Consider the following 27,834-nt stretch of genomic DNA (forward strand, 5'->3'; position numbering starts at 1 on the left):
CTTATCAAGACAAATTTATTTAACACACTGGCAGAAAAATGTGCTTGTTTTAGGACAAATTTGCTTAATGCTATTGTGACCATTAACATGTTTACTCATTCTGCAATTTGTGAATAATTACAAATGTATATACAGTACCCTAGCTCCAGAATTATTGGCACCTCTGCTAAAGTTGACTAAAAACCTAATAAATAATCTGTTGGTGATTTATTTTAATCTCACAATGAAAATAATAGGGAAAACATTGAAGGGAAGCAAATTTATTTTGAGAAAATGGAAAATCTCATAAAGAATTTTTTTTTTTTTAACAAAAACACTTAATTACTGGCACAATTATTGGCACCCCTGCTTGTAATACCTTCTTAAAGGAGAATTCCGGTGTGATATTGACCTAAAGTGTGTTGAAACATGATACCGAGTGTGAACGTATGTCTCATAGCTCATCTCGGCTTGTCCCCTGCACTCCGAAATCTGGCGCTAGTTAAGCCCTGCTTACACTGACAGACTTTGGAAAGATTTGCAAAGATTTGGAAAAGATTTTTGAAAGACTACAGTCTCAGACCCTCTCACATCTAAAGACAAGTAGTAGAGTTTTAAGTCACAGACTATGATTTTGCAATGACTAGGGATCTTGCAGGGTCACTATTTACAAGACTGCAACTAGATTCCTTTAAATTATTACCCATCGTGCAATAGACAGGAACTGAAATGATAACCTACTAAACTCAAAGTCGTATTTTCGTGTTTCTGCAGCATTGTTTCATGTATGACATCCCTAACCGATATAGAGTTGGTCTGTCACGTGGAAGAGCCGACTAAATATGTATAAGAAATGACAAGTATTATACAGACTTTCTGTATCCCATCTGTAAACAATTCTGGGTCTTAAATTTAAGTTGTATGTTTGCCATTTCTGTGCTACTGGTCCGTATGCATTTCCATGTTTGCAATGCACTGCTATACCAAAAAATATTTTTTGACTGTGGCGCCCAACTTTACGCACGGGGCGCACCTTGAAACAGTGTTTACCCAAATTCAGCCCTTCCCATAACGTGTAGGGTGCATTGTGCTTGCTAGTATGATTAGTTTCTTTTACCTTGTTGGTCAGCCAGCCACGGTCATATGACCTTTATTTCGAAGGAAAATTGACTGTGAACCATAAGTGTGAAATCATGTGCAAGCCTATATAAAATGGAGAGTGACGTCACCAGTCTAAATAGCTGTACCCCCCGAAGCTCACGGTATAATTCGAACACTGACTGACTCTGCCATGACACTCCTGTTCCTAGATACACTGAACCAAAGATAATTAATGCGTAGCAAGATGGGTCATCCTAGTTCATATCTATGAGGGCAAAGTGGAGTTCAGTCAGAGACGGACTCTGGTTCAGTTCCCGCTTGCACAGGGGCATGTCACTGACGTATGACTGACGTTTGAACGCCTCGGTTCCACGCCAGACAGAAGCCGGAGTACAAAACAAACTTGGTGTACCTTCATTAATGTTGATTTTCTCCCGACTGGAGGATCATACCGTCACGACATTCTCCTGAAATGGGGATGAGGGTTTGGAGATCATGATACCGTGTCCGAAATGTGCATCCATTGCTCAGAAAAATATGCTTTGACAAATTCTGGGAAATTCTTGGATTCTGCCATAGACCTCAATGTTAAAAAGGGAGCCCGATCACTGCATAAATGGGGGATAGTGGGCCCCTCTCGTGCGGGGCGTGTACTACTGCTACCCTATTTACATACATTTCCAGGGACAGGAAATGGCCTCTCAGGAAGTATCTTCGTAATCAACCATTTTTGACTGAACTGATTAAGTTCTGGAGAAAAGAGATAAAAAGAGAAAAAGCCCGCCTACACTGAAAACTGAGGATGCTCTCTGTCTTGACACGCAACACCCCTCTCTCTCCCCCCTGTCATGCACGCGGGATTTTAAGTCTCGGTATCGCGTGCGTGTCTCGCTCTTGATCGCTCGCTCTAGATTCCGGGAGATTTTATGTAATTTGCGGGCGTCAGGGAGCCGCTATCAATATGCAGATAATATGCCGGAACTTCTGGAAGACTTGGGATGTATGCTATGTATGCTAAAGCACCCCCCCCCCCCCCCCCCCCGATATAAAATTGAGGTTTGTATCGAACCGTGGGTCAAAAATCGTGATACAAACTGAATCGTGAGGTTGATATCGTTACAGCCCTAATACTCAGTGCCCACTTAGTAGGCTATGATTTTTCTCTGCTGGAGTTTTAACAACATGGTTCAAAGAAGCATTACTACATTTGTACTGCAATTCTGTAGTAGCAAGGTTAAGAATAAAATGCAGTTGTTTTGTGTCCAAAATATTGCGTTATCATGCAGATGTACTGCATTATTCAAATCAGCAGTATTACTGCAAGATTACTGCAGTAAAACTGCAGTTTTGATATTGCAGTACAATGCAGTTACGATAGACAGCTACTGGATATATGGTAATCTCTCTCAGATGTCTACTGGGACAAATGAAAAAGTTTCTAACAAAGAAACGGGAAACGAAATGAGTTTGATTTGATATCAATCATCTGGTGCACTTGATAACACCGTTCCGTTTCATTTTCACTATTCACTTCTTTCATTCACATTAGGCTACTGAAAAACTAAGAAAAATGCAAGTTCAAATAATGATTAGTGAATTTAACGAAGCAGGACAAACAAACAGTATTGCAGGTCTACTCACCAAGAAATAGGTTCCTGTAGGCTAGTAAAATATCAAGTTTCTAAGACGTCTACGATCTATAACCAACAAAGCCTGTCTGCTACACGCAATAACTTTACAACCTTTCACTTTCGATATGGGAGTAAGCGTCAGTTAGGTTTCTGTGGTCAGAATGACAGAGGTGCAGATCTGCCGCGGAGGTACCGTTTACAAATCTGACATGATTTTAAAAGGCTAATTGACAAAACATCAACAGCAAAAGGGTTTGCCAATGTTTTCTTAGTTAGCTTAGTTAGTTATAACATTTATATCAGATTAGTAAACAGAATGTGCCTTTGGAACATTGGATGAATGGTTGCTGATAATGGGCAATGTAGATATTGCATCAAAGATCAGCCATTTATTTCTACAACAGTCGAGAACCCTTTTGCAATTATGTAAGCGCATAATCTGAATATTCTGAATCTTGTAGTCTATAATGGAGTTTTTTAGTTTTTTTAGGAATTTCTTAGTGACCCCAAACTTTTGACCAGTAGTATTTATATATCTTGCATGAAAGTCTATGCTGAATATATTTAATTATAAGAAAATATAAGAAAATGGCCTATTGAATATTTACTCAATTTTTTTTTTATTGATAAATACATACATACAAGTATATTTATTTAACTTAGATGTGCTTATACCGCATGTCCTTTTTGGACCCCCAAAAATAGGAGGAATCATTTCGGACCCACTAATTAAATAGCGCATTGACCGTGGATTAGATAGATAGATAGATAGATAGATAGATAGATATATAGATAGATACTTTATTGATCCCTAGGGGAAATTCAAATCATTCATTTCAGACCCGTTATTCATCCGGCCGTTTAGGACCTGTTCATGAAGTAGTTCATCTGGTCCATATATCTTATTTTATAATGGCCAAAACTAGCACCTTATGTTTTACAGCCAAATGCCATCATTGTGTGAAACAGTATATACATGAAAATAGGGGTTTTACTAGCAGTACATTAATTATTATAATTTAATGAATATTAATAACATGTTCTAAAACACAGATAACCTTCATATCAGTCTAAGCATGGAGCTGTTACTCTTCAAAGAGACACAGCTCATCATTTCAGCTGCATCACATGTTGCTAGGCAAATCACAAGCTACAAGGTTCTTAACAATTCTCTTCAAAGTTATTTTGTCATGTAGGCTACATCTCAATGGTTACATAGGCTACATCTCATTTGTCACGTAGGCTACATCTTTTAGGTTTACAGGAAAGCCACAGACATTTGCTTTAAAACTTTGCTTTTCTCTGAGTCGAACAAACAAATAAAAGATGTTGGAGATGCCCTCACATACTCTAGCCTACCAAATGCCCAAAAACCTCATCAAGAATACCATCAATATCACGATTATACAAGTTGAAATTCTTACAATGTAGAAAAAAACATCATGATATACAGCACCCTCCACATCTACTGGTACCTCTGGTAAAGGTTCATTTGTCACATAGGCCACATGTCATTTGTCACGTTTCTTTGTCACAGGAAAGCCACAGCCATTTGCACAAGCATGTTTTTTTTCTCTTAGTAAAAAAATAAAAAGAAATGTTGCAGACACTCTAACATACTCATTTGTCACATAGGCCACGTCATTAGGCTACATATAGCACATAGTCTTTATCTTATGTTAGTAAAAAACATACTCTAGCCTACCATATGCCCCCCCCCCCAAAAAAAAATTATTATATCATCAATATCACAGTTATACAAAAACTGTGTATCATATTTCAATAGAGAGAAAGAGAGAGATCCAAAGTCTGTCTGATGATAAATCTTTATTTAAAAAAATCTGTATATTTTTAAACACTAGGCTCGACACAGCATTGAGAACATTGTTTGTAGAGTTGATTAAAAAGAAATGTTTTTGGACAACTCACTTCTTGACTGGCAAGATGACGGCGAGTGGAAAAAACAAGTGAGTAGTTAAAAAGTGAGTGGGAGATATAACGCTCGTGTGTGAGTTGCTGTTACAAGTGTCCGGTTTACTTCACATGGCCTGTATGTTACAGTATGTTGCCAACTTTCTCAACCTCAAATGAGCGCTGCTGGCGTTACATAGTTTTTCCACCAGATGGTGCAGCAAGACAGAGCCGTATTAGAGCTGTAGGACACATTCATTACTCAACTTCACGTCCAAAAACCACAATCGGACATTCATGCTTTCATAACTTCCAGACAACTGCAATGCCCTGCTCTTTGGTGTCTCAGCAAAGAGATTAGACTGACTACAACACATACAAAATTCCGCTGCAAGAGTTCTCACCTGTACCAGGCCCTGGCAACATATCACTCCCATCCTCCATCAACTACACTGGCTCCATGTACAATACCGTATTCAATTCAAAATCATCCCTCTTGTCTTCGAAGCCCAACATAATCCTGCACCCTCTTATCTTTCAAGCCTCCTGACCCCTTCACTGCGTGAAAAGTGTGATTTTCGTCCCCGTAAACGCCCGGAGATCTCCCTCATTTTCGGCAGTTGCCAACAATTTACAACCCGCGAATGTCGCGTTTGTCTGTGCCACAAATTGTCGGAACCGTATTATGACGTATGTGGAAACCGCCGGGTGAATTTTCTCTTACCGCTTTCACACCTTTAACGACACCGGTAAAGAAAAAACTTGCGTGCACACTGTAACCGGCTAAATGTGCTGTAGTGCATATGGCAGACCAGTCGATGGCGCCGGCCATGCATAAGCTTCACGTTTAATTTGCGTGAATCGCGTAGAAGAAGAAAACATTGTTGAAACAGTTTGTTAAGCAGTCGCATGAAATAAGAAGACTACAGACAATTCGGTTTTCAATTCAACTGTTAAACTAATAAAGTTCATTTTCAAGGTATATGACTGCTAGGTGAAATTTCAAATGCTTAGGCCTAGTCTACGCATTGCATTAGGTCTGAGCACCACTGGAGAAAAAATTAACATGCAGTAAGCTAATGTTTAACTAAGTTAAGCTAACGTGTGCTTCTAACTTAGCCACAAAAGGCTGATAGGCTACATTGTGCACATAAATCATGACAGGGGAAAGAAAAAATATTTTAATATGATAAATAAATGGTTTGGTTTGTTTTGACAAGCAGCGTGTCAGGTCGAGTGCCGTGTCTGAGTTGAGAGGTGGGGCTATGTCGTCATAAAATTGCCGGCTTCGCACCTACAGGCGTCTACATGGCGAAAGTTAGCCGGCGGTGTCAAAAGTTCCCACTTCGGAAGCCGGTTTCAAAAACTCTCGGTTACAGTCTCCTAAACTGCCGGCGTCGTATACACGCAAGGCGTAACCGATAACAAAACCTCACCGGTTTCACAAAAACCAGCGTCGTGTAGACCGCCCTTCAGTATTGGATGAAACCACTACTTTCAAACAAGAAAAATCACTCGTGATTGGTTGGCAGATCTGTTACTATTGGTCACCCTGGCTCATAATAAATGTTAACCCCAATAATAAAATAATAATGTATATGTAGTGGAATACTGCATAGTAGCCTAGTCGAGCAGGCAACCTTGATTAGGGGAAGGGACGAGCTGATTGGTTGTTAGACTAAGACTATTTAAGCCAGCCTGGGTCCTCCACTTGCGGGACATTTTCCCTCTATGGCGCTCTAGCGTGAACGCATTCACAGTGGTGAATGGCGGTAGGTAGCCTTGTCCCACTCGGTGTGCATCTACCGACATTAGAGGTCACTGAATTCGCTATTACTCCTTGGCAGCCTCCCCACTTCCGCATTTTGTATGGGTAGATATTGACGGCGCAGGGGTGCCATCAGCTGGTTGCTGTTTTGCCCTTGTGTAACTTTGTGTAATTGTTTGCTTTTGTCTGTGTTGGATTCCTCCCTCATGAGGCTGTGATTGTAACCCAACTGTAGCGCATGTATGTGTGAACTGTTTGTGAGCGGGTCAACTGGTAGCATAGTCTCTTTTTAAATGTGTAGCTACTGTTTCCTAGTTTGTGATACTAAGGCCTCCTGGCGTGGTGCGCTGTCTGGTGGTGGGGGTGTTCTTGTAGCTAGCCCTCCTCTTCACTGTGTGTAGTCGCACCTTACTCTTTGATCTCCACATTTTCTAGACTTGCAGTGTAGCGCATGGCGTGATTGTACCCACGAAACACCGGAGTGATTGCATGTGTTGCGAGGTTCCCTAGTGGTGAGTAGTGACACTCCACCCTTTTCCTCACAGGCAGCGCTGCTATTAATGATTTATTCCCATAGCTGCTTCCAGACTACGTTTGTTCCAAATTAATAAATGGCAGAACGAATAATTTCCGCCTCTGGTCTGCTTGTTCCTTCTTTTTTATGTAACTGAAATGGTATGGTTTGAGTTTATATAAACACCTGTGTCATTCTGTTAGATTCATATATTCATATTATATGTTATTATGCTGTAGGCCATTGTTTTCCAAAGACTGGGTCACGACCCAAAGTTGGGTCGCAAGAGATTTTTTTTGGCTCGCCTTGTCACGATGTAGGTCTGCAATATACCTTTCTGACACATGAGAGCTAGTTAGTCGGCGAATCCAGAGTTGTGTATATATACCGCTCTGGGCGAATCAATCGTATCTGCCAGCCCTGAAAGAGTGTAGGCTACCTGCAGATAGGTTTAAAATAAAGTTGAGAAATGCTTGCTTGGTGGTTGAGAAGGAAGGGTAAATGATGATAAATCAGCAAAGGTGCAGGTAAACACAAAGCATATGGGGAACAGGCAAAACTAAACACATGGCAAAACAAACAAAGGAGCACATGGCACAGGACACAGGAAGTTAACAAAGCAAACCGGAAGACACAAGAGGAGCAGACATGAAAGAAAACACTAAACAGGGAAAACAAAACACGACAGGACCCTTACAAAAGCAAGGGAAGTCAGGTGCCAATCCGCAATGAAGCTGCAACTAGTGTTAGCGTTGAAAATACAGAGGATGTAGGCCTATGTGAAAATGAGGCTAGCATTAAAGGGGTGGTTCAGGATTTTGGACATAAGACCTCATTTCCAAGTAAGCAAGTGTGATATTTATCAGTGGAGACGTTTTCAACACGTTTCATCCAGTCCTTCTAATTGCAGAGTTCGCAGGTGCTAGGCTAGCGCAAGTCAACGGTATGTGCTAGCCTGCCACTAAAGACAGTCTTACCCACTCCAAAGTACACCTGAGGCAAATTCCAGACAATCGATGTAAATGTCTGTGTTGATAGAATAGTGTTAGAAATACAACTACCCTCGCATCGCGTTGCAATAGTTATACTTTGGTCCCTGAAGTTGGTAGTAGTCATTTTGCATCTCAGCAGCGGACTGATATTACCAAGGCTACTACTAAGTATCCCCATTGGAGTGCGCTTTACTGTTTACTTTTCGGCGCAGTACTACTAACCGGAGCAAGTATAATTCCGTCGTGGTAAGAAACTAGTCCCTCAAAATGTAATGCGATCGTTGAAATGCAAGGATAGAATAACGTTAGAAATAACAGTATCAAAACAGACATTTACATCGATAGTCTGGCGTTATAATTCTTCCTGAATTTCCCCTTGGGGATCAATAAAGTATTTATCTATCTATCTATCTATCTAATTTATTTGCCTCGGGTGTACTGTGGAGTGGGTAGTGTTTTTAGTGGCAGGCTAGCACATACCGTTGACTTGCGCTAGCCTAGCACCTGCGAACTCTGCAATTAGAAGGACTGGATGAAACGTGTTGAAAACGGTCTCCACTGATAAATATCACACTTGCTTACTTGGAAATGAGGTCTTATGTCCAAAATCCTGAACCACCCCTTTAACGCTGCAGCACAGGGATCTGAGCCTCGGCCTCCTGCAAAGAAAAGAAAAAAAGCGACAGCGGCAAGGCCGTACAAAGACTTTTTGAATTATGGCTTTGCACATTGTGCTGGTCCTAGCCAGGATGCCAGACCAATGTGTGTCATTTGCAGTGAAAAACTGGCGAAGGACAGTTTGAAGCCAACTAAATTTAAGAGACATTTAGAAACTCTGCACCCCAAATTTCTGGACAAACCAACAAAACAGATATTTTGTGTCTTGTACGACTATGTGGTTAAGTGTGGACTTGACTGTGGCAATTGTGAGGGCATAACGAGCGATGGGGCCGCAAATATGACAGGCAAGAATAGCGGAGTTGTAAAACGAATAAAGGAGGCAGCAGGCAAGGAAATTACATGGAATCATTCATACACCGCCAGGCATTGGCATGCAAGGGTATACCCCCCGAACTTGACAAACCACTTAGCGAAGTTATTCGCGTTGTAAACTTCATTAATTATTTACTGATGATTGGCTGCTCAAATTGTCTTATCTGGCCGATATCATTTCATCGCTCAACGAACTAAACTTGAAATTACAGGGACGGCACGTCAATGTTTTCCTTAATTGGAAAAATGTTCAAGCTTTCCAGAAAGTCCTTGAAGTTGTGGCTTGCACGACTCAGAAGGCCAGACCCAAGTCTATACATGTTTCCCACGGTGTTGCAGCACGTAGAAGAACATGATGTTGCGGCCTGTTACGGCCCTAGTGTGTTTCGGCCGTCTGTCTCGTGTTTTGCCTTTGCCCTTGTCTAGGTCCCACCTACTGCTGATTGCCGGAAAATGAGTTCCTAATTGGGGTTGATTGGACAGCCCTTAAAAGACCCAAGATGGCATTAGTTCAGTGCCTTTGAGCCCGCCAGCATCCACGGCTGTGTGAGAGCCGTGGATGGCTGTGTGTATTGTGTTTATGTTTTATGTTGTGTATTGTCCTGAGCTGTTGTCATGCTGTGTGATCTTGACCTGCTCATTTTTAGACTACTACAGTGGTAGTGTGTGCCGAGTGCGGCAATTACTCCCAGTGGGGAGAGTGGCTACGATGTAGCAAAATACTGGCCTAGTGTGGCCAGGGTGTGCCGGGTTCGGCAAAAGACGTGCAGGGGGCTGACAATCCTGTTTGTTTTAGCTGTTCAAAGCCAATTGTTACTAGCCTGCTAACAGACCCATTCACCCATCCAAATTATTATTATTACCGTTTATTGCTTTTGTCTTGCTTTATTGCCACATTCAAAATCGATACCGAAACTGCAACATCATAATTTATTTGCTCAACTGGCCATTGGAGGGTCAGATGAATTTATGACATGTCATAAATTTTGGTCACCCCTCGTGACGGTATTGCGCAGTTGAACGAGAGCCATGAACTAATTTGCTGAAATTCACTTGATTTTACCTGATCTTTTGATGCACCTGTGCAAATATACTGTGACGATGGAGATAACTACAAACACGATGAAACGTGTGGTTTTGACAGAACCTGCAAGTTCTATCAAACTGGCTGCAATGTAATATAGGAATATATGTTGCTTAATTGCAAAATGTTGCTGGTTGTAATATGTAAACTACAATAGAGTTAAAGATCATATGACTGAAAGGGAATTCTTTTAGTAAAGTTTCTGCATAGATAGGTCATTTGTTACTGCATTTGGCATCAGAAGTTACATAAATATAGTCAAAATTCAAAAAGTCAAAATTTATAAAATATCTAAAAATTGGAAATGTCCCCTCAAAGGTCGTTACAATCCAACAAACAAAATGAGTGCATTATTAAAATGAGCATCCCTTTGTTTGAATCTTGAAAGCATTTATAGTACTGTGGGTTGAGAAGTGTCATTAGTGGGATAAGTAGTTACTTATCCAATGTAATCCAGAGAGAAGAAATACTCTTTTCTGATTGGATGGTGGGGTGGCTATTAATTCTGAATAATGGGACACCTATAAAGTAACCTGACTCTCGCCAGATGAATTTCGTCCTGCCTAGCTCCACTCACATCCATCCAGTGATTTCGGCACCAGATTTTATGGTAGAGCCAATCAGGACGCAGGACGGGAGTTTCATAGATGTGACGTAGCGTAGAAGCGACTGTGAGACTGTTCTCAGCGCCATGGGTTGGCTTCGATGTGAGTGGTTGAAGTAGCACATCAATATATGACAAACAAGTGGCTTATCCAATCAAGGATTTTTGATAAGCCCCAGCCTTCTGAAACACCACTCCAATGGATCGATCCAAGATGGATGAGTGGAGCTAGGCGGAACGAAATTCATCTGGCGAGAGTCAGGTTACCTATGAAGTACATCTGGTAAGAAAAGTTTAATCACCGTTTCATAGCAATGCTTAATGAATGGTAACTATAACAATCATAGTAGGACAACGGTACGCTAAATACGCTGAAGTAATTAAATACGTATTTCAAATATATAATTAAAATACTGCCCATGTCTGGTAACAGGTGATGCCCGATCCACAGCCAGCAGGAGCAGCTGACTGGTAAAGACCTCATCCCTTTAAGGCCCCCCAAATGATGAGACCAATAATTAGAACCACCACAATGGCTATCAGAATGCCGATCTTCATCCTCGACTTGTGCTGGAAATATATAAAGGGCCATTTGTGAACTGATACATTCATATTAAAGTAATTTATAACCCGGAGAGAAGAAATACTCTTTTCTGATTGGCTGGTGGGGTGGCTATTAATTCTGAATAAAAGGGCACCGTTCCATATCAATGCTTATGAATGGTAACTATAACAACCATAGTAGGACGACGGTTGCAGGCTTCACAACAATGGAATCAACTGTAAACAAGTTAACTGTCCATGCTATCGCTGTTATAGGGCCAACTAAAGTTGTACAAGCTGAACTAGTGAGCTTCTTTTTAAACGGAACCGCGTGTTTCCTTTGCTTTACAGTGGCAACCGGGTGATAAGCGGGATAACGGCCTTCGAGGTGTGTCCAGTTATATGGAATTAATGGACTCGGGCGGAGGCAACTTTTGCCCCTCGCCCTCGTCCATTAATTCCGTATAACAGGACACCTCGGCGGCTGTTATCCCTTACATAAATAATAAAGAAATACAAGGACACCCCCTGCTGCCGGTGCCCTAATCACCTGGTACATTACCGGGCTCCACAGGTCCTGGATTTTATGTCTCACTCTCACATTGCGGAGATGCACCTGTTGACCCTGCACCAGTGGTGTGCCATGGACATGTTGGTCATGGTGGGCCTTCCGGCGATCAGCAGCTATCCGCAATCGCTCCTGGGCTCTCTCAAAGCCTACCTGGAGCCGGGACTGGTGTTCAAGGATCCAATCATGCACCCTTTCAACCTCTTGCCCAACCATAAGGAAGTGAGGGCTCTCCCCTGTGGCTTGATGTCTTATAACAGAATAACAGCTGAGGAAGACAGGACACCCAATCCCTTTTCTTAGTCACAGGCAGAGTGCGCAGGAGGCCATGCAAAGGTGCGGTTGAACCGCTCGCACTGGCCGTTACCCTCTGGGTGATACGGGGTGGTGCGGGACTTCCGGACCCCATAGAGATCACAGAGCTGATGGAGGAGTAAAGACTCAAGACTCCAACCCTGGTCCGAATGGATCCGGGCCGGCACTCCAAACCTATAAAACCATTCTAACACTAGAACTTGGGCTACAGTGTTGGCCCGCTGATCCCTTGTGGAGATGGCCACAGTGTACTTAGTAAACACGTCGGTCACTACCAGGATAATACTTTTTGGGTTTTCTCAATCTCCATGAAGCTCTACCTTGAACGTTATTACACTATGCGCTAGGCTGGTGAGAAGGCTCTTTACCATTGGCTGCATTCACTGATTTGGGACATGTCATGGCAAATAATATAAAGATTACTGCTTTGCCTGTGAAGAATTGAGTTGGTGAGTCTTCAATCATTTGTTTCTTAAGCTAAGCATTTTTTTTTAACCTTTATTTTACCAGGAAGGTCCCATTGAAAATCAAAGGTAATGCACTCCACCGCCATGGCCTCTATGCACGCTCACCCCACATGACTCTTTTACTGAAGAAAAACATGTCGAAGCTCATTGAAAGTTTGCTACACAACATTTGGACAAGCCTATGAAATACTGAGAGAATGTATTCTGGTCAGGTGAGAGCACACATTTGGACAAGCCTATGAAATACTGAGAGAATGTATTCTGGTCAGGTGAGAGCACAATTTAAATCTTTGGATGTCATACTACACACCATATTTGGAGGAGAATTTGCACTTGCAGCATACATTCCTTGAAGCATACAGTATAGACAGTAATACAGTGACGGCCAGCATATATACAGCATACATATATATATATATATATATATATATATTACATTAATACACCTTATTTATAGCAAACTTCTTATCTGTTACCTTCCCTTTAATAATTGAGAGACTCCTAGACTTACTTGGTTTCACCTTCATTCTGGCCCATTGCAGATTACTATTTAACTTACCCAGCAACCTGTTGGTGCATGGAACGGTTGTCGTCAAGGTTGTCATGTCGTCCATGAAAGCCCGAATCGGGGGGAGGCGTGGCCCTCCCTGCAACTTCTCCCCGCCCACTACCCATTTTGAGGCCCTAATAATGACCTCCATTGCCATTGTAAAAGCAAGTGGGGAGATGGTACATCCGGCCATGATTCCTATCTCAAGTTGTTGCCAACCTGTGGTGTAATCAGCTGTAGTAAAACATAATTGAATATCCAGAAAGTATGCTTTTACTAGGCTTTTAATGCTACCTGGGATTCTGAAATAATCAAAGGCCTCCCACAACAGACTATGCGGCACAGACCCAAAAGCATTAGCCAAATCCAAGAACACAACGTGCAGGTCTCTCTTCTCACGCTTTGCTAATTGAATTTGGTGCCAAATCATGCTGGTATGCTCTAAGCACCCGGAGAAGCCAGGAATTCCAGCTTTTTGCACCGTGGTATCAATTAGTTTATTCCTTTCAAGGTAATTTGTCAGTCTCCGTGCCACCACACTAAAGAAAACCTTCCCTTCAACATTCAGTAGACTAATTGGCCTAAATTGATTAATCTCCACTGCGTCCTTTTCTTTGGGAATAAATATTCCCCCAGCCCTCCGCCAAGCCTTGGGAATACTCTGCTTTTTCCAAACTATCTTCATTAATTGCCATAAAAATCTTAAAACATCTGGTGCACTCTTATACAACCGGTAGGGCACTCCATTAGGTCCCGGGGCTGAAGAGGCCCTTGCACGTTTTATTACTTCTTGCACCTCTTTCCACCTTGGTGGACTATCGTCGCATTGGCTACTTAATTCACCAATAGGTGGGATATCAGCAGGAAGTACCATCTCCCTGAACCTCTCCCTATCTTTGTGCACTCCCTCTAAATACTCCTCAAGCTTCTGCTTAGGTTTCAAAAGACTACCACTCTTCTGCATTACGAATAAAGACTTAACAAACTTAAATGGGTCTTTATAGAATGCTAGTCGGGCTCGTGATTTCTTCTTCCTATTTTTCCTAATATTTTCAGCTCTTCTTAGCACTACTAACCGCTCCCTCACATCTGCCTGTAGACAGTCAATACCTTCCTTCTCATCATCTGTAGCTTTTCTCCACTGCTTCTTAAGCTGCCTCCTCTCCTTGATGTCCTTCTCTCAATAGTCCCAAATCTTTCCTTACCATAGCTATAAATAATGTCTCCCATTTTCTCTAATTTGCTTTCAGCCGTCCCCTTGAGCTGACCCAGGATACTGACCAAATCACTATTAACATCTTCCCACATTCTACATTCCGCTGCGCCTGGCCATCTAACCCCAGGCCTATGACCATTAATCTTCTCCCTCCTTGGCTGACTGGCCTCTCTCTCTGCCTCAGTGCTAGAACTTACCTCAACAACAGGGGTACTGATGTCCTGCGAACTGTGGGTTTCTTCCTGTCGCTGGACTTCAACCGACTGACTTGATGCACTTCTTAAGAAATAGCTATCAATGCCAATGTGACAATGCACCAATTATCAAAAATACAGTACAAATTGAAAATACACACTAATAGTGTAAATTATTGGCCTTTTGTTTTACTTTAGTCATGTGTGTTACATTTTTGTCATCATTTTAACAATCATGGGTAGTTGCGCCCCTGATGGTAGGCCAGGCCTATTTTCCTTTCGTAGCTCCTCTCTCTGAGTCTGATGTCACGTCATGTCACATTGTCAACATGGTACATGGATATATGAAGCAGAACATAGCGGGTCATATGTCTAATGCTTTCTTCTTCATAACACGTGTCAGACATCATCACATTTTTGCTTTTATTCATTTACATTAGTAAGCTACAGGACAGTGTTTTTCAAAACATGATCTGTGCTAAAGAGAAAAAAGAGTTGTTGAAGAGTTATGAGGTGTCTAAATGCTTTTCCACACTGGTAACATTTATGAGGCTTGTCTCCCAAATGAATTAGCATGTGGCTTTTAAGATTTTGAAAAAGATTTTCCACACTGGTGAATGTGGTTTTTAAGATGTGAAATTTGTGAAAATGCTTTTCCACACTGGACACATTTATAAGGCTTCTGTTCAGTGTGTATTAGCATGTGGTTTTTAAGATGTGAAATTTGTGAAAAGCCTTTTCCACACTGGACACATTTATGAGGCTTCTCTCCAGTATGTGTAAGCATGTGGCATTTAATATATGAACGTTGTGAAAATGCTTTTCCACACCGGGGACATTTATGATGCCTCTCTCCAGTGTGTACTCCCATATGACGTTTAAGGTTTGAGGATATTTTAAAAGCTTTTCCACACTGGTCACATTTATGAGGCTTCTCTCCAGTGTGTTTTAGTGTATGGCTTTTAAGAGCTGATCTTCGTGAAAAACGTATTCCACACTGGGTACATTTATGAGGCTTCTCTCCAGTGTGTATACGAATGTGGTGCTTAAGATTTGAGAGTTTTGTAAAAGCTTTTCCACACTGGGCACATTCATGAGGTTTCTCTCCAGTGTGTATTAGCATGTGGCTTTTAAGATCTGAACTTTGTGAAAAAGCTTTTCCACACTGGACACATTTATGAGGCTTCTCTCCAGTATGTGTAAGCATGTGGCGATGAACATCGTTGGAAGATATAAATGCTTTTCCACACTGGGAACATTTATGATGCCTCTCTCCAGTGTGTATCAGTACATGAGTTTTAAGATAAGAAACCTGTGAAAATGCTTTTCCGCACTGATTACATTTATGAGGCTTCTCTCCAGTGTGTATTAGCATGTGGCGTTTAAGACTAGATATTTGTGAAAAAGCTTTTCCACACCGGACACATTTATGAGGCTTTTCTCCAGTATGTGTAAGCATGTGACGTTTGAGATCTGTGGAGGTTATAAAAGCTTTTCCACACTGGGTACATTTATGAGGCTTCTCTCCAGTGTGTGTTAGCATGTGGCTTTTAAGATCTGAACTTTGTGAAAAAGCTTTTCCACACTGGGCACATTTATGAGGCTTCTCTCCAGTGTGTGCAAGCATGTGGTTGACTATTGAGGATGTTGTAAATGCTTTTTCACAATCAGAATATTTATGTGGCTTTTTGCGAGGCTTCTCATTTTCTGAGTGTGTTTGCTGGTGTTTCTTGAGTTCACTCAGGGCCATGAAACTCTTCCTGCAGACGGTACAGCGGTGCAGCCTTCCTTTGAGTTGCAGGTTGAGTTCATCATTCTGTCCATGAATCTTCTGTTGCATTACATGTTGGTGTTCTGGTACACCTGGAAGAGTTACAATATGCACTTAGATTGACAGATAGAGGTGCAGATACAGATAGATAGAAATACTTCTGCATTTAATTGCTATGTAAAACTAGGTATAATCATTTGTTATGACACATTATTACACTAGACATTACAGACCTCATATCATCTATTCTAACGGTTATTCCTTAAGAACCTATTAGGCTAGTTTGTGATATATAGTTCCGTTTAGAGGCAGTAGTAATCCAGATTTTATGATTTGTGTACTTGGCGGCCTTAAGAGGCAGTGCGGTATCTAAGATTTTATATCTATGGAAGAAACTATATACACATCATAAAGCCCGGCTGATTTATCGGCGGGCCGATATTAGGCATTTTCCAAACTATCGGTATCTGCATTTATAACTGCCAATAAATATTATAAAATTAAATAAAGGAAAACCGAATATTGATCCTTCATTAAGATTTCCAGTATTGTTGTTACGTGGTTTGTCCACCAGATGGTGCAACTTCTTTCTGCTTGACTTGGTTCCACTTCTGAGCCTACACAACGACAACGAATTGCAACTTCCATGTTTGTGTGTTCATGGTAGGATGATTTTCACATAAAATATAATTATCACCTCTTCTAGAAGCCTAAATAAACTTAAGAATGTTTATTGGACATGCTTGGTTTTTACTGCAGTAGGCTAGCGTTAATCTTAGAGCTTAATGTTACGTCCAAAGGTAAGGTAACTTTGGCATTGGTTGAGTGATGGAGGCTAATTTGACTGTTGTCGTATTTGTGAAACATAAACGCGGTCATGACCGAGTATATTGATAGCAGCACTCAGGGCCGTAGTCACCATAGACATTGAGGGGGACGTGTCCCCCCCAATATTCAAATATGACCAAAATGTCCCCCCCAATATACGGACATAGAAAAATAAAGAATAAAGCGCTATACTAGGCCTACAGGAAACCAACACGCATCTGAAATGTAATCAAACGTAAATAACGCACAAATTAGTGACCTATGGTTCCAGAGTAGCCTACAGTGGTTTGTCCTGGTGATTTTTTGTTAGTGGCGTGCGCAATCAAAAGCTTCCATTTACTGCACCCTACTGCGGTGAGGTAGGGCTGTCAACAATATCGCAAAAGCTACCGGTACAATTTTCACAAAACTTCTTGGAAAGGTGTAGCACAGGCTAAGGAAATCCCATACATGTTTGGAGCCGATCAGACTGAAAGGGAACATTTTCCATATTGTAGCCTATTCTCGCAATGATAGCGAACGTGAAACGTTTTATTTTAAATGATGAATTTGTGCAAGCCTGTGTCATTTCTTTCACGTCTTTCAACATAAATAATGCATTCATATGCTAGTAGTAATGCCAGAAATTACCGTTTATAGGCCTCTTGCATATTATTTAGATGCGCACTCAATCGCGCATCCATGCAGGCAAAACGTGATCAAATGTGGCGACGGCACACAAGTTGGAAAAAACGTTTACAATACGTGATAGCCTACAGTTAATGTGAATCGCGGACAATAACCAAAGAAAGGAATTTTCACCTCCATTCACCAATTAAAGGCTGTAGTAGGCCTAGTGTTTCTACATGTTTCTACATGCACAAAACGTCATTTCTGTCAGAAGCCAGTCTATAATGCATACAGGGGTAACATGAGGTGAGTCAGACAGAAGAGGGCCTGTCTTAGTAGCCTATTCCTGAATCCTGTCCCTTTCAAACTACGTTAAAATTGTGTGATTAGCCGCCAGCATAATAAAATCTAAATTAAAAGACAAAATCTTATTAGGCTCCGTATGAGTCTAAGCCTTAGTTTAAAAAAATCTTCAGGTGTAAGTAATAAGTCAAAGAACCACATTCTGTGTAATATAGAGGTTATCATAAAATACTCTAGTTTGTAATTTCTTTTAAAGTATACATTTTGAACACAAATGGAGTCACAGGTCCAGGGATGGATTACTGAATGGGCTTAATGGGCCCAAGAGCTCAGGGGGCCCTGAAGCCCAAGTTGCTTCTTCTCCACCCTTCTCTTTTCACAAAACTCACCAGAGGGGGGGGGGGGGGCATCTGTGTCCAGGGGTTCATAATCCATCCATGCCATGCCTATGTCCATCAAAAGTTTGGAATAACCTAATTGACTGACCTAACTAACAATTTGTTTGTGATTTTTAATAATATTTTTGCTTGGTATGAAATGTATTAAAATTCTGTTTGTGGGTCCCTCAGACCCCGCCACAGATTTGGTCCCCCCCAATGTTGACATCATGACTACGGCCTTGGCAGCACTATAATTGTCTCTTTCGACTGTCATCCCATTCATTTTCTGATCATAAAGAGAGGAGCTAAGTTAGTGCCAACATTTAGCCAGTGCCAACATTTAGCTAATGCCATGGTTCACTGGTGGAAATACGACACAACCTTGGGACAGTTCTGTTGGCTAAGACTGTTTAGCTGTTGTTGACTCATTCACAACACTGTCACATCTCTCAGACTGTCATTGGTGGTCCTGTCAGTGAGTGTGAACTGTTGTATTAAGCTCACAAAGACTGCACACAAAATAAATGTGAGCATATGAAACAAATCTTTTGAGCTAACGTTAATGCCCAAACACTCACATACTCCTCAGTTTCAGTGCATATTGATAACTCTCCTGTTGAGAATGTGTGCAGCTTTGAGTTTTTAGACATTCATATTGCTGACTCCCTCACCTGGTCCTTACATGTTATAAAGTGAGCACATCAGAGACTCTACTTTCTGAGATGTTTAAAGAAGTTCGGTATGTCAACAGAAACCCTGCTCAACTTTTACCGGTCCAACATAGAATTTAGAAAGCATTTTAACTGGCTGTATTACTGGTATGGTTGGGTAACATCACTGCACATGATTACAAGCTCCTGATGAGAATTGTCAAAACTGCATCCAAAATCATAGGCCCACCCCTACCGCAGGTAAATGACATGTACTCCACCCGCTGCAAGTAGAAGGCTCTCTCTATCATGAAAGACCCAAGCCACCCTGCGCACAATATTTATGATCCCCTTCTGTCAGGGAAGAGGTTAAGATGCATTAGCGCCTGGACCTCTTGCCTGAGGAATAATTTCTACCCTAAGGTGGTCAGACTGTTAAACAGTGGCTTTTAATTGTGGTTGTTGTGGTTATGTTGTGGTTACCGTGGTTTTTAATTACATTACATTTCTTTTTTTTTTTTTTGACGAAAGTGACTTATATATGTCAGCTATATTACAAGGGATTACATTGTTCCCGGAGCAACTTGGGGTTAAATTGAACCGACAACTTTCAGGCTACTGCACGCTAGCCCAGCTCCTTAACCACTACACTACCACAGTTTAATTGTGGTTGACTGTTACATTTTCCATCAGTGTGTGTTGTCTCTGTTTCCCTTTTTCACCCCTACTATTATTCTGTTTTTACAATGTCATGGTGTGAGCTGTACTTTTTTTTATTTATTTTACCCCCGAAGGGGGTTTATCTGACACACATAACGGCGTCAAAGCATAGCCTAGGCCTACTTTGTAGTTTGTAGTGACATTGTCAGAAAAGAGAGCGAGTGTGTATGCTAGTGTGTATGCTAAATTATCAGGGATGTCTACCAATACATAACCCAAAAAAGGCCAGTGTAAAACATTGTAATATTCCCTTTGCCCTTCAGCATGCACATTTTGCCCCTTTTTGCGCTTTGTAGATCAGCTATGCCACCAAACAAGAAAAGGAACAATCAAAGCTTTTTCATTATGCAGAGTCTAAGTAGGCAAAGTAACTACAGACTGTGGCAACTGGTGACAAGGCTTTCAAATGCGGATTTGACTAAGGAAAATAGCATTAACTGTTAGGATATTACGCAGGATATTGTTACAGTTAACCTAGCTTTTGTAATCTTTTAACCAAGGTTAGGAGTCATGTTGAATAGGGGTGTGGCGCACAGACAGTCTCATAGCACAGAATAGAAGTCACCATGTCACTGACTTTTAATTGGGCTACCAATCTTGCAGTCGCAATAAACAATGGATCCGAGACATTTTCCTGTTCCTATATTCTGTTGATGTAGGCTAATATATTTGTGAATGTAGGCTGCACAGTGCAAAGAAATAAAAGATAAACTATGGTGCATTTCCATACTCATAGAAATGAACATTGCAAGTCTCTTACGTAGGCCTATCTCCTTTTATGATCTCATTCAAGAAAGATTTTCTTAGTTTTTCTTAGTTTTTTGAAGATTTTCTTAGTTTTTTTCTAATGACATAGCAAACATGATGAATCCACATATCCTTGCACTATGCAAAACTATTTTCCACTAGCCTAAACCCGTGAGTCTGAAAGCTAATTGCGTTCATGTTCTCCTTAAAGTGACAGGCACATAATTAGACTTGCACACCACAAATGTGATGATATTGAAGACAAGTGTAGACTAATAATTTAAATATCAATATGATGTATTCAGATTACCAAATATGTTTAGCTATTAGTAATTATGCAGACCATAACATGCTATAAATAATTAACAATAAACAGTATATAACGTTTATAATTCCAAAATATGAAATAGAAACCTATGACAACCAGGTCCGTGTACCTTCTGTTCATTTGATTTTCAAATTCGAAACGAAAATTGAAAATCGAAAAACGACCTTATATCTGTATTTTTTAAAAACAAAATAGGAAATTCCCTCGTGTTTTTGTTTTGGATATTAAACTTTGTATCCTCACGACCAAAATCCAAAATACGCACAACAATAATGTGAAATCGGCACTTTCCTTTTCATTTGGCCTATCCCCGCTAGGCTGTTCTACATTGAAACCTATGACGTTTTAATTAAAGACATGTTTGTAAACAAGCTAACTTACGCAGAAATGTCAGCTACGTTGTATCAACTAGGAGCAAGGGGAGTGAAGCCGTTGAACGCAGAGCTGGAAAAAATCTTACAACAATTCACTGCGTGAGGCACGGAAATAATGCATTTGGGCTCCTCTGTTGTTCTGTATGCGCGACTAGCCTATCGTTGCCTGTATTATATTGGTAAAGGAGAATAGTAATGGAGAAAGAATCGAGAATGAGCTGTCCTTGCATTGGGGGGGGGGGGGGTGGTGCACGTGATAAGGCCTAAGGAAGCATATAGTAGCCAGCTGACCAAGGACGTAGGCTATTTGGTTATGGTTATGATAATGGTATTTCGCAGATGCTTCTGTTCAAAATGACATAGGCCTACAACTAATTTATATTTATATTCATATTGTAACAACTGAGGCAACAAGGTTAAAATCAGTAGCCTACATTTATTGGGTCAGGAGCGGGGAACACAGACAGGTCAAATCATCATTATAGAACACACAAGGCTAGTCACTAACACATGCGCAATACACGAACGGGTAGTCACACACAACACACATGAATAAACACATGAGGTACAACCATAGACTGTATATATATATACATATATGTATACAGTCTATGGGTACAACCAAGGGAAGACTACACATGCTAACACACCACAAGGTAAATGCAAATACAAAAGGCCTACTAAAACCGATATATCACATTCCAACATGCACATATGCATGTGCACGAGTCAAAGTCACCGACGTTAGATTTTTTTTTTTTCTTTTGCAGTTTAAACTGTTAAGCTAAGCCTAACATAGGCAAATAAATGCATGATGTCGATTGTCTTTTCAGTGACATTTCCCCTCTTTTTTCGAAGGGTGCACGCAACCTTAATCCCATCCCTAGCACACCTGGGACATAAATTAGGCCTACATATCGATCAAAATGAGAAGCTTGGAATGTTCTGGCGACTTTTCTATGTGCAGATCACTGTCCTTCAACATCACCATCTTGCTCCCTTTGATGAACATATAGGCTAGCAATTATCCATTCGGGCAGTGGCAAAAAAATGCTGTCAGCATGCAGTAGTGAATGTGGAGTTCCTGTTTTCATTTTTAACTTGAATAATGACTAATTGAAATTACAATATTGAAATTCAAACCCTCATTGTATATTTGATTATTTTTTCCACAAAATGCTTCAATATTTGTGTTTTATTTTTCTCTGGGAAGTACTGTTTTAGGTAAAGGTCTTCTAATCCGTTTTTTGATCACTGTTTCAACCTTGAAAATCAAATGAACAGAAGGTACACGGACCCAACCATCACTTTCTGTGTGTGTGTGTGTGTGTGTGTGTGCGTGTGCGTGTGCGTGTGTGGAGGGTCAATCAAATTCTATGATTGCCACTGATGTGAATGATCACACAATATTCAATATTACTGATGGCGTCAAGGTGGTGGGGGCCCCCAAACCGAATCAAATTTTTAAAAATCGTAAAGGTATCGAAATCGAGATTCTTCACTTGGTAAAGAAACAATAATGTTGGTATCGTGATAGCTGGAGTTGGGGATGTGTCCCCACCAAAGCTGAGACCAAACCTACGCTCTTGGTGGTTATCAAAGGTGAAGTCTGTACACTATTTTTTTAAAAATACTATATAAGAGTAGCCTGGGTTTTCCCATGCTGCCTTACGCGGGCAATTTTATTCACGCTGCTAAGCAGCCTGGATACCATGGAGCAAATTTTCGCCTCAGTTAGGGGACCAATCACAGAACGGAGGGATGGCAGCAAGACGATGACGACACACCGAAGCCGTTATGAGCTACGTACAGACGCATTTGATAGACATTCGTAGCGCCCAATAAATGGCTCTGGGTATTCGTAAACCACGTTTCAGACCGTTTGGGAAGTAAATTATGTTAATCGGTGGAGGAGATTATTGTTTGCATTAGCAAATAAATGGTTTATAGCTATGGAGCATGGAGCCCCAGGTGTACTGTTAGTCTATTCCCCCCAATAGACCTTTAGAGATGATGCGCCATCTAGGTTTCTATATCTGTTAGACTATTTCCCCCAGTAGACCTTTAGAGACAGGGTGGCATCTAGGTTTCTATATCTATTTAGGTGATGGTTTATATTTCTCATTAAGAGTCGTATTTAAAGGAAATATCTTGGATTAAAACAACCTGGTGTCTATTAATGGATGATAAAGAGTTCTCTTTTGTTTGGGAGCAAAATTATGTCAATCAGAGGAGTTTTGAGCTAGATAGTTATTTGCATTAGCAATGAAATGGTTTATAGCCTGTAGCTATGGAGCATGGAGCCATGTAAAAATAAATTCCTATTTTCAAACTACTGACGAGGCTCAAAATAGCCTTACACTTCGGTGGTAGCGTAGATAGGGTCCCTACAGACATACGGTAGGACTATTAACTTTGAAAGTTTTCATAGAGGCTATAACAAGGGTTGTTTCTGAAGGAAGCGCATTGCCTAACTTTGTGTTTCCAGCGTTGTACAGATCTGGATGAACGTGATGCATGTTTGTATAGATCCTTTCAACAATAAAAACAAAAACACGTTCTATTTGGTTCCAATCTACTTCCTCTGCATTAAGATAACATATGTAATGTTAAAACGGAGCCTTGTGGGGCCAACTATGATGCTGATAATGGAACTCTCTTGAAAGGGTCTATAGTAAGATTTATCCAGATCTGTGATTCAATGAATGGCTCCTCTGTTGAATGTCATTAAAAGAAACGCATCAGTATATTTTATTGAGCAAAAATTCAAGTTTACATTGGTTATAACCATTTCTCTCTAGAATCAATGCATTGCAATGAACAATGTGGTCAAAAAAATTGAAAATAAAAAATGAAATAAAAAACAAGAAAGAAAAAACAAGATATTAAAATAATAAAATAGTAAATTCTTGCTACTTATTTATAGTTATATAAAACATACATTTCACAGAAAAGATCCTTGTAGAGTTTGCACGTAGAAAGCAAAGATTGATGGGTTAATACTTTGCAGGAGCTGCAAAATCTGATATCTACTTACTTTCGCATACAACTATTTGACATAAAATAAGTCCAAATCTTCTTAAATTAAGACAAACAATTTAAGATACATTTACTTAGCCAATTGACAGATAATTTTACTTGTTTTTTGTCCTAATTTAATTAGATTTTGACTTACTTTGAGCTTTTTCGTAATATTATTTGGCTTAAAATAAGTATACTAAAAACAATACGAACTAGATTTTTTTTTTTACGTTAATATAAGATTATAACACTTGGCTAGATATCAATTTTTGCAGTGTACAAGTTGGTTTACTATCAAAAATTTGAAACTTTAATGAGTTTAAAAGAAAACTTACATAGTTCTGTAGTGTGTGCCATTATATGGTTTTGAAGATTTCAGCATGGATCTAGAATGGGGCTGGGGGTCTTCTGCCCCACCTAATGTGTCTTACATACTCAACGTTCCCGACCGGTAGCGCAACAATGTGACGTCAAAATGACGTAGATCTCGCTGGCGCGCCAGGATTTTGGCTAGTTCGCGCCAGGCCGTGCACCACTATTTTTTTCAGCTGAGGGCGCCAAAGCAGAAACCGTAAAATGGATTAGTTCGAGGGCAAGCAAGAGTTGCCTTTTTATGTCAGTACATACATTCTTGTAAATTGCTTAGCAATAGAGTATCCTTTCTATTCCATTTTCTATTTATTCATTTCAACTGATGACAGAAAACAAATGAATTGCATCCACATATCCTTATGAACAACTATTTTTCCAAACTCAAGCAAGCCTTCCTCAAAAATTAAATTACTCTCTTGCATCCTTAAAGCGGCAGACCACCAAAACAATGTAATATCATTAAATGATGTTAATAGTTTAGCTCACAGGGGTTAATAGTTTTCTGTGCTGTGCCATTTTATTTTATTATTTTTTTGTTTCATATGAATTTCTACCAATAATGTCCTCCGGTAAATGAAAAAGCAAAAGAAAACCATGAATAATCCTGTCTATGCTGATTTTTGTTGTGACTGATAATCCTTTGTAACTGCCATTTTTTCCATAGCAGATGCTTTGAATCGGTTGATGTTAGGCTGTGTCATATTTGCAACTTAATCTGTCCATTTCTTTTGACAAGACTCGCCAGAAGTCCTCATCTAAGGAGGCATTCAACATTTTCTTCTGGGGGAGTATGCCCCCCCTAGCATAACTGTGACTAACACCCTATTGCTGGAAAAAAATGTCTAGGGAAAACAATGATTTTGGGTTCCCAAATCAAAGTCTACATGATGTTTACTAGGAAAATTGTCCATTCATTGTGCCCCCCATCAATGATGAATGAGTCTTCACACTTTGATCAATGGTGAGGCTTCTCTCCAGTGTGTGTGTTTGCATGTGGTGTGTTAAATCTGCCATTCTTGGAAAAGATTTTTCACACTAGGCACATTTATTAGGCTTCTCTCCAGTGTGTGTGAGCATGTGACGTCTTAGGTCTGAAAGTCTTAGAAAAGCGTTTTTACACTGGACACATTTATGAGGCTTCTCACCAGTGTGTATTCGTACATGGGTTTTAAGAGCTGACCTTTGTGTAAAAGATTTTCCACAATGGACACATTTATGAGGCTTCTCGCCGGTGTGTATTAGCACGTGGGATTTCAGATGTGAAATTTGTAAAAAAGCTTTTCCACATCGGACACATTTATGAGGCTTCTCTCCAGTATGTGTGCGTATGTGAGTTTTAAGAGTTGAGAGGAGTGTAAAAGCTTTTCCACACAGGGCACATTCATAAGGCCTCTCTCCAGTGTGCATTAGTAAATGGTTTTTAAGATCTGAACTTTGTGAAAAAGCTTTTCCACACTGGACACATTTATGAGGCTTCTCTCCAGTGTGTGTTAGTACATGGTATTTAAGAGCTGAACTTTGTGAAAAAGATTTTCCACATTGGACACATTTATGAGGCTTCTCTCCAGTATGTATGAACATGTGGGTTTTAAGAGTTGAGAGGTATTTAAAAGATTTTCCACACTGGGCACATTCATGAGTCTTCTCTCCAGTGTGTATTAGTAAATGGTTTTTAAGATCTGAAATTGATGAAAAAACTTTTCCACATCGGACACATTTATGAGGCTTCTCTCCAGTATGTATGAGCATGTGGCTTCTAAGAGACGAGAGGTGTGTAAAAGCTTTTTCACACTGGGCACATTTATGAAGCTTCTCTCCAGTGTGAGATAAAATATGGAATTGAAGTAGTGAAACTATTGAGAACCCTTTTCCACACTGCGCACATTTATGAGGCTTCTCTCCTGTGTGTATTAGTACATGGGTTTTAAGAGCTGACCTTTGTGTAAAAGATTTTCCACATTGGACACACAGATGAGGCTTCTCGCCGGTGTGTATTAGCACATGGGATTTCAGATGTGAAATTTGTAAAAAAGCTTTTCCACACCGGACACATTTATGAGGCTTCTCTCCAGTATGTATGCGTATGTGAGTTTTAAGAGTTGAGAGTCGTGTAAAATCTTTTCCACACTGGGAACATGCATAAGGCCTCTCTCCCGAGTGTATTAGTAGATGGTCTTTAAGATTTGAGAGTCGCACAAAAGCTTTTCCACACTGGGCACATTTATGAGGCCTCTCTCCCGTATGTGTTAGTAAATGGGTTTTAAGATGTGAAGTTTTTAAAAAAGTTTTTCCACAATTGACACATTTATGTTTTCTTTTGCCAGTACTCTGGCTTTGATTAACACCAAGAGAGTGGGTTTGCTGGTGTTTCTCAAGTTCACTTAGGGTCTTGAAACTCTTCCTGCAGACTGTGCAGTGGTGAAGCCTTCCTTTGAGTTGCAGGTTGAATTCATCATTCTGTCCATGGATCCTCTGTTGTGTTACATGTGGGTGTTCTGATACATCTGGAAGAGTTACCATATGCACTTAGAATTACAGATGTTCCACATTCAGCAGTTAAATATTGATTCAGCTTCAAATAGAATTCAAATGATTAAGTATTTATATGTAAAACTTGGTATACAGTGCCTGTAGAAGTATTCACCCCCTTGGATATTTCCCCCTTTTTTGCTTTTAAAAATGGTTAATTAATCAAATATAGCCGCAAGCAGCGATGGTGGGCCCGAGTGACATTGTGACATTTCAGAATTCAACAATGCACTCACATTTAAATGTAAATCAGGTATATAGGCCAAGTATACTATACAAGCAATTTTATCTCTATAGTTCTCCCATCTACGAATTAGTGAAACACACAGAGCACAGAGAGGTGTTATGTAGGCCTATTTAAAATAAAATAGCCTACGAGTAATTTACATAGGCCTATTTAAAATAAAAAAACCTACGAGTAATTTACATAGTTATAATTAAAAAGGTATTCAGAATACAGTTACACTGATCAATTTAAGTGATTTTGGTTTGTGTAGCCTACTTTTGCGTTCATTCATTATTCTATTTTGGATGTGAAATGGAAAATGGAAAAACAAGTGGTAGGCCTATATTACTTTTTGTATGTTGCATTTTCATCTATTTCAGGGATTAGGTTAGAAAGACAATGGTGACTTAACTAAGATTACATGTCATTAAAATAAACTTGTCCTATATATTTTATTGATTTTCTTTTTACCCTGGAAAATCCAGAGTTCTCGCAAGAGCACAATTTGAATTGTCACTGCTAGACACTCTGGCAATGAGTAATGAT

The 27,834-nt window shown here is 40.2% G+C and overlaps 2 protein-coding genes across 2 annotated transcripts in view; both read right to left on the reverse strand.

Annotated features, from left to right (window-relative positions):
• Positions 1–11,987: 11,987 nt before the first annotated feature.
• LOC143123229 (uncharacterized) lies at positions 11,988–16,270 on the reverse strand. Its single transcript, XM_076284520.1, has 2 exons — positions 15,042–16,270; positions 11,988–12,177 (listed from the first exon to the last, which is right to left on the reverse strand). The coding sequence occupies exons 1-2, from the start codon at positions 16,268–16,270 to the stop codon at positions 11,988–11,990; spliced, it is 1,419 nt and encodes a 472-aa protein (XP_076140635.1).
• A 7,587-nt stretch (positions 16,271–23,857) lies between these two features.
• LOC143120502 (uncharacterized) overlaps positions 23,858–27,834 on the reverse strand; it is a 39,081-nt gene continuing 35,104 nt past the window's right edge. Inside the window, exon 3 of the mRNA XM_076281378.1 lies at positions 23,858–27,037. Coding sequence (XP_076137493.1) covers positions 25,569–27,037 — 1,469 coding nt within the window. The 3' untranslated portion in view covers positions 23,858–25,568. The remainder of the gene's footprint in view (positions 27,038–27,834) is intronic.

This window comes from Alosa pseudoharengus, unplaced genomic scaffold, assembly GCF_046254945.1.
Source record: "Alosa pseudoharengus isolate Yale_2024_CS ecotype anadromous, Long Island Sound unplaced genomic scaffold, YU_APseudo_1.1 YU_APseudo_1.1_scf_1, whole genome shotgun sequence".
In the NCBI taxonomy this organism is placed as follows: domain Eukaryota; kingdom Metazoa; phylum Chordata; class Actinopteri; order Clupeiformes; family Clupeidae; genus Alosa; species Alosa pseudoharengus.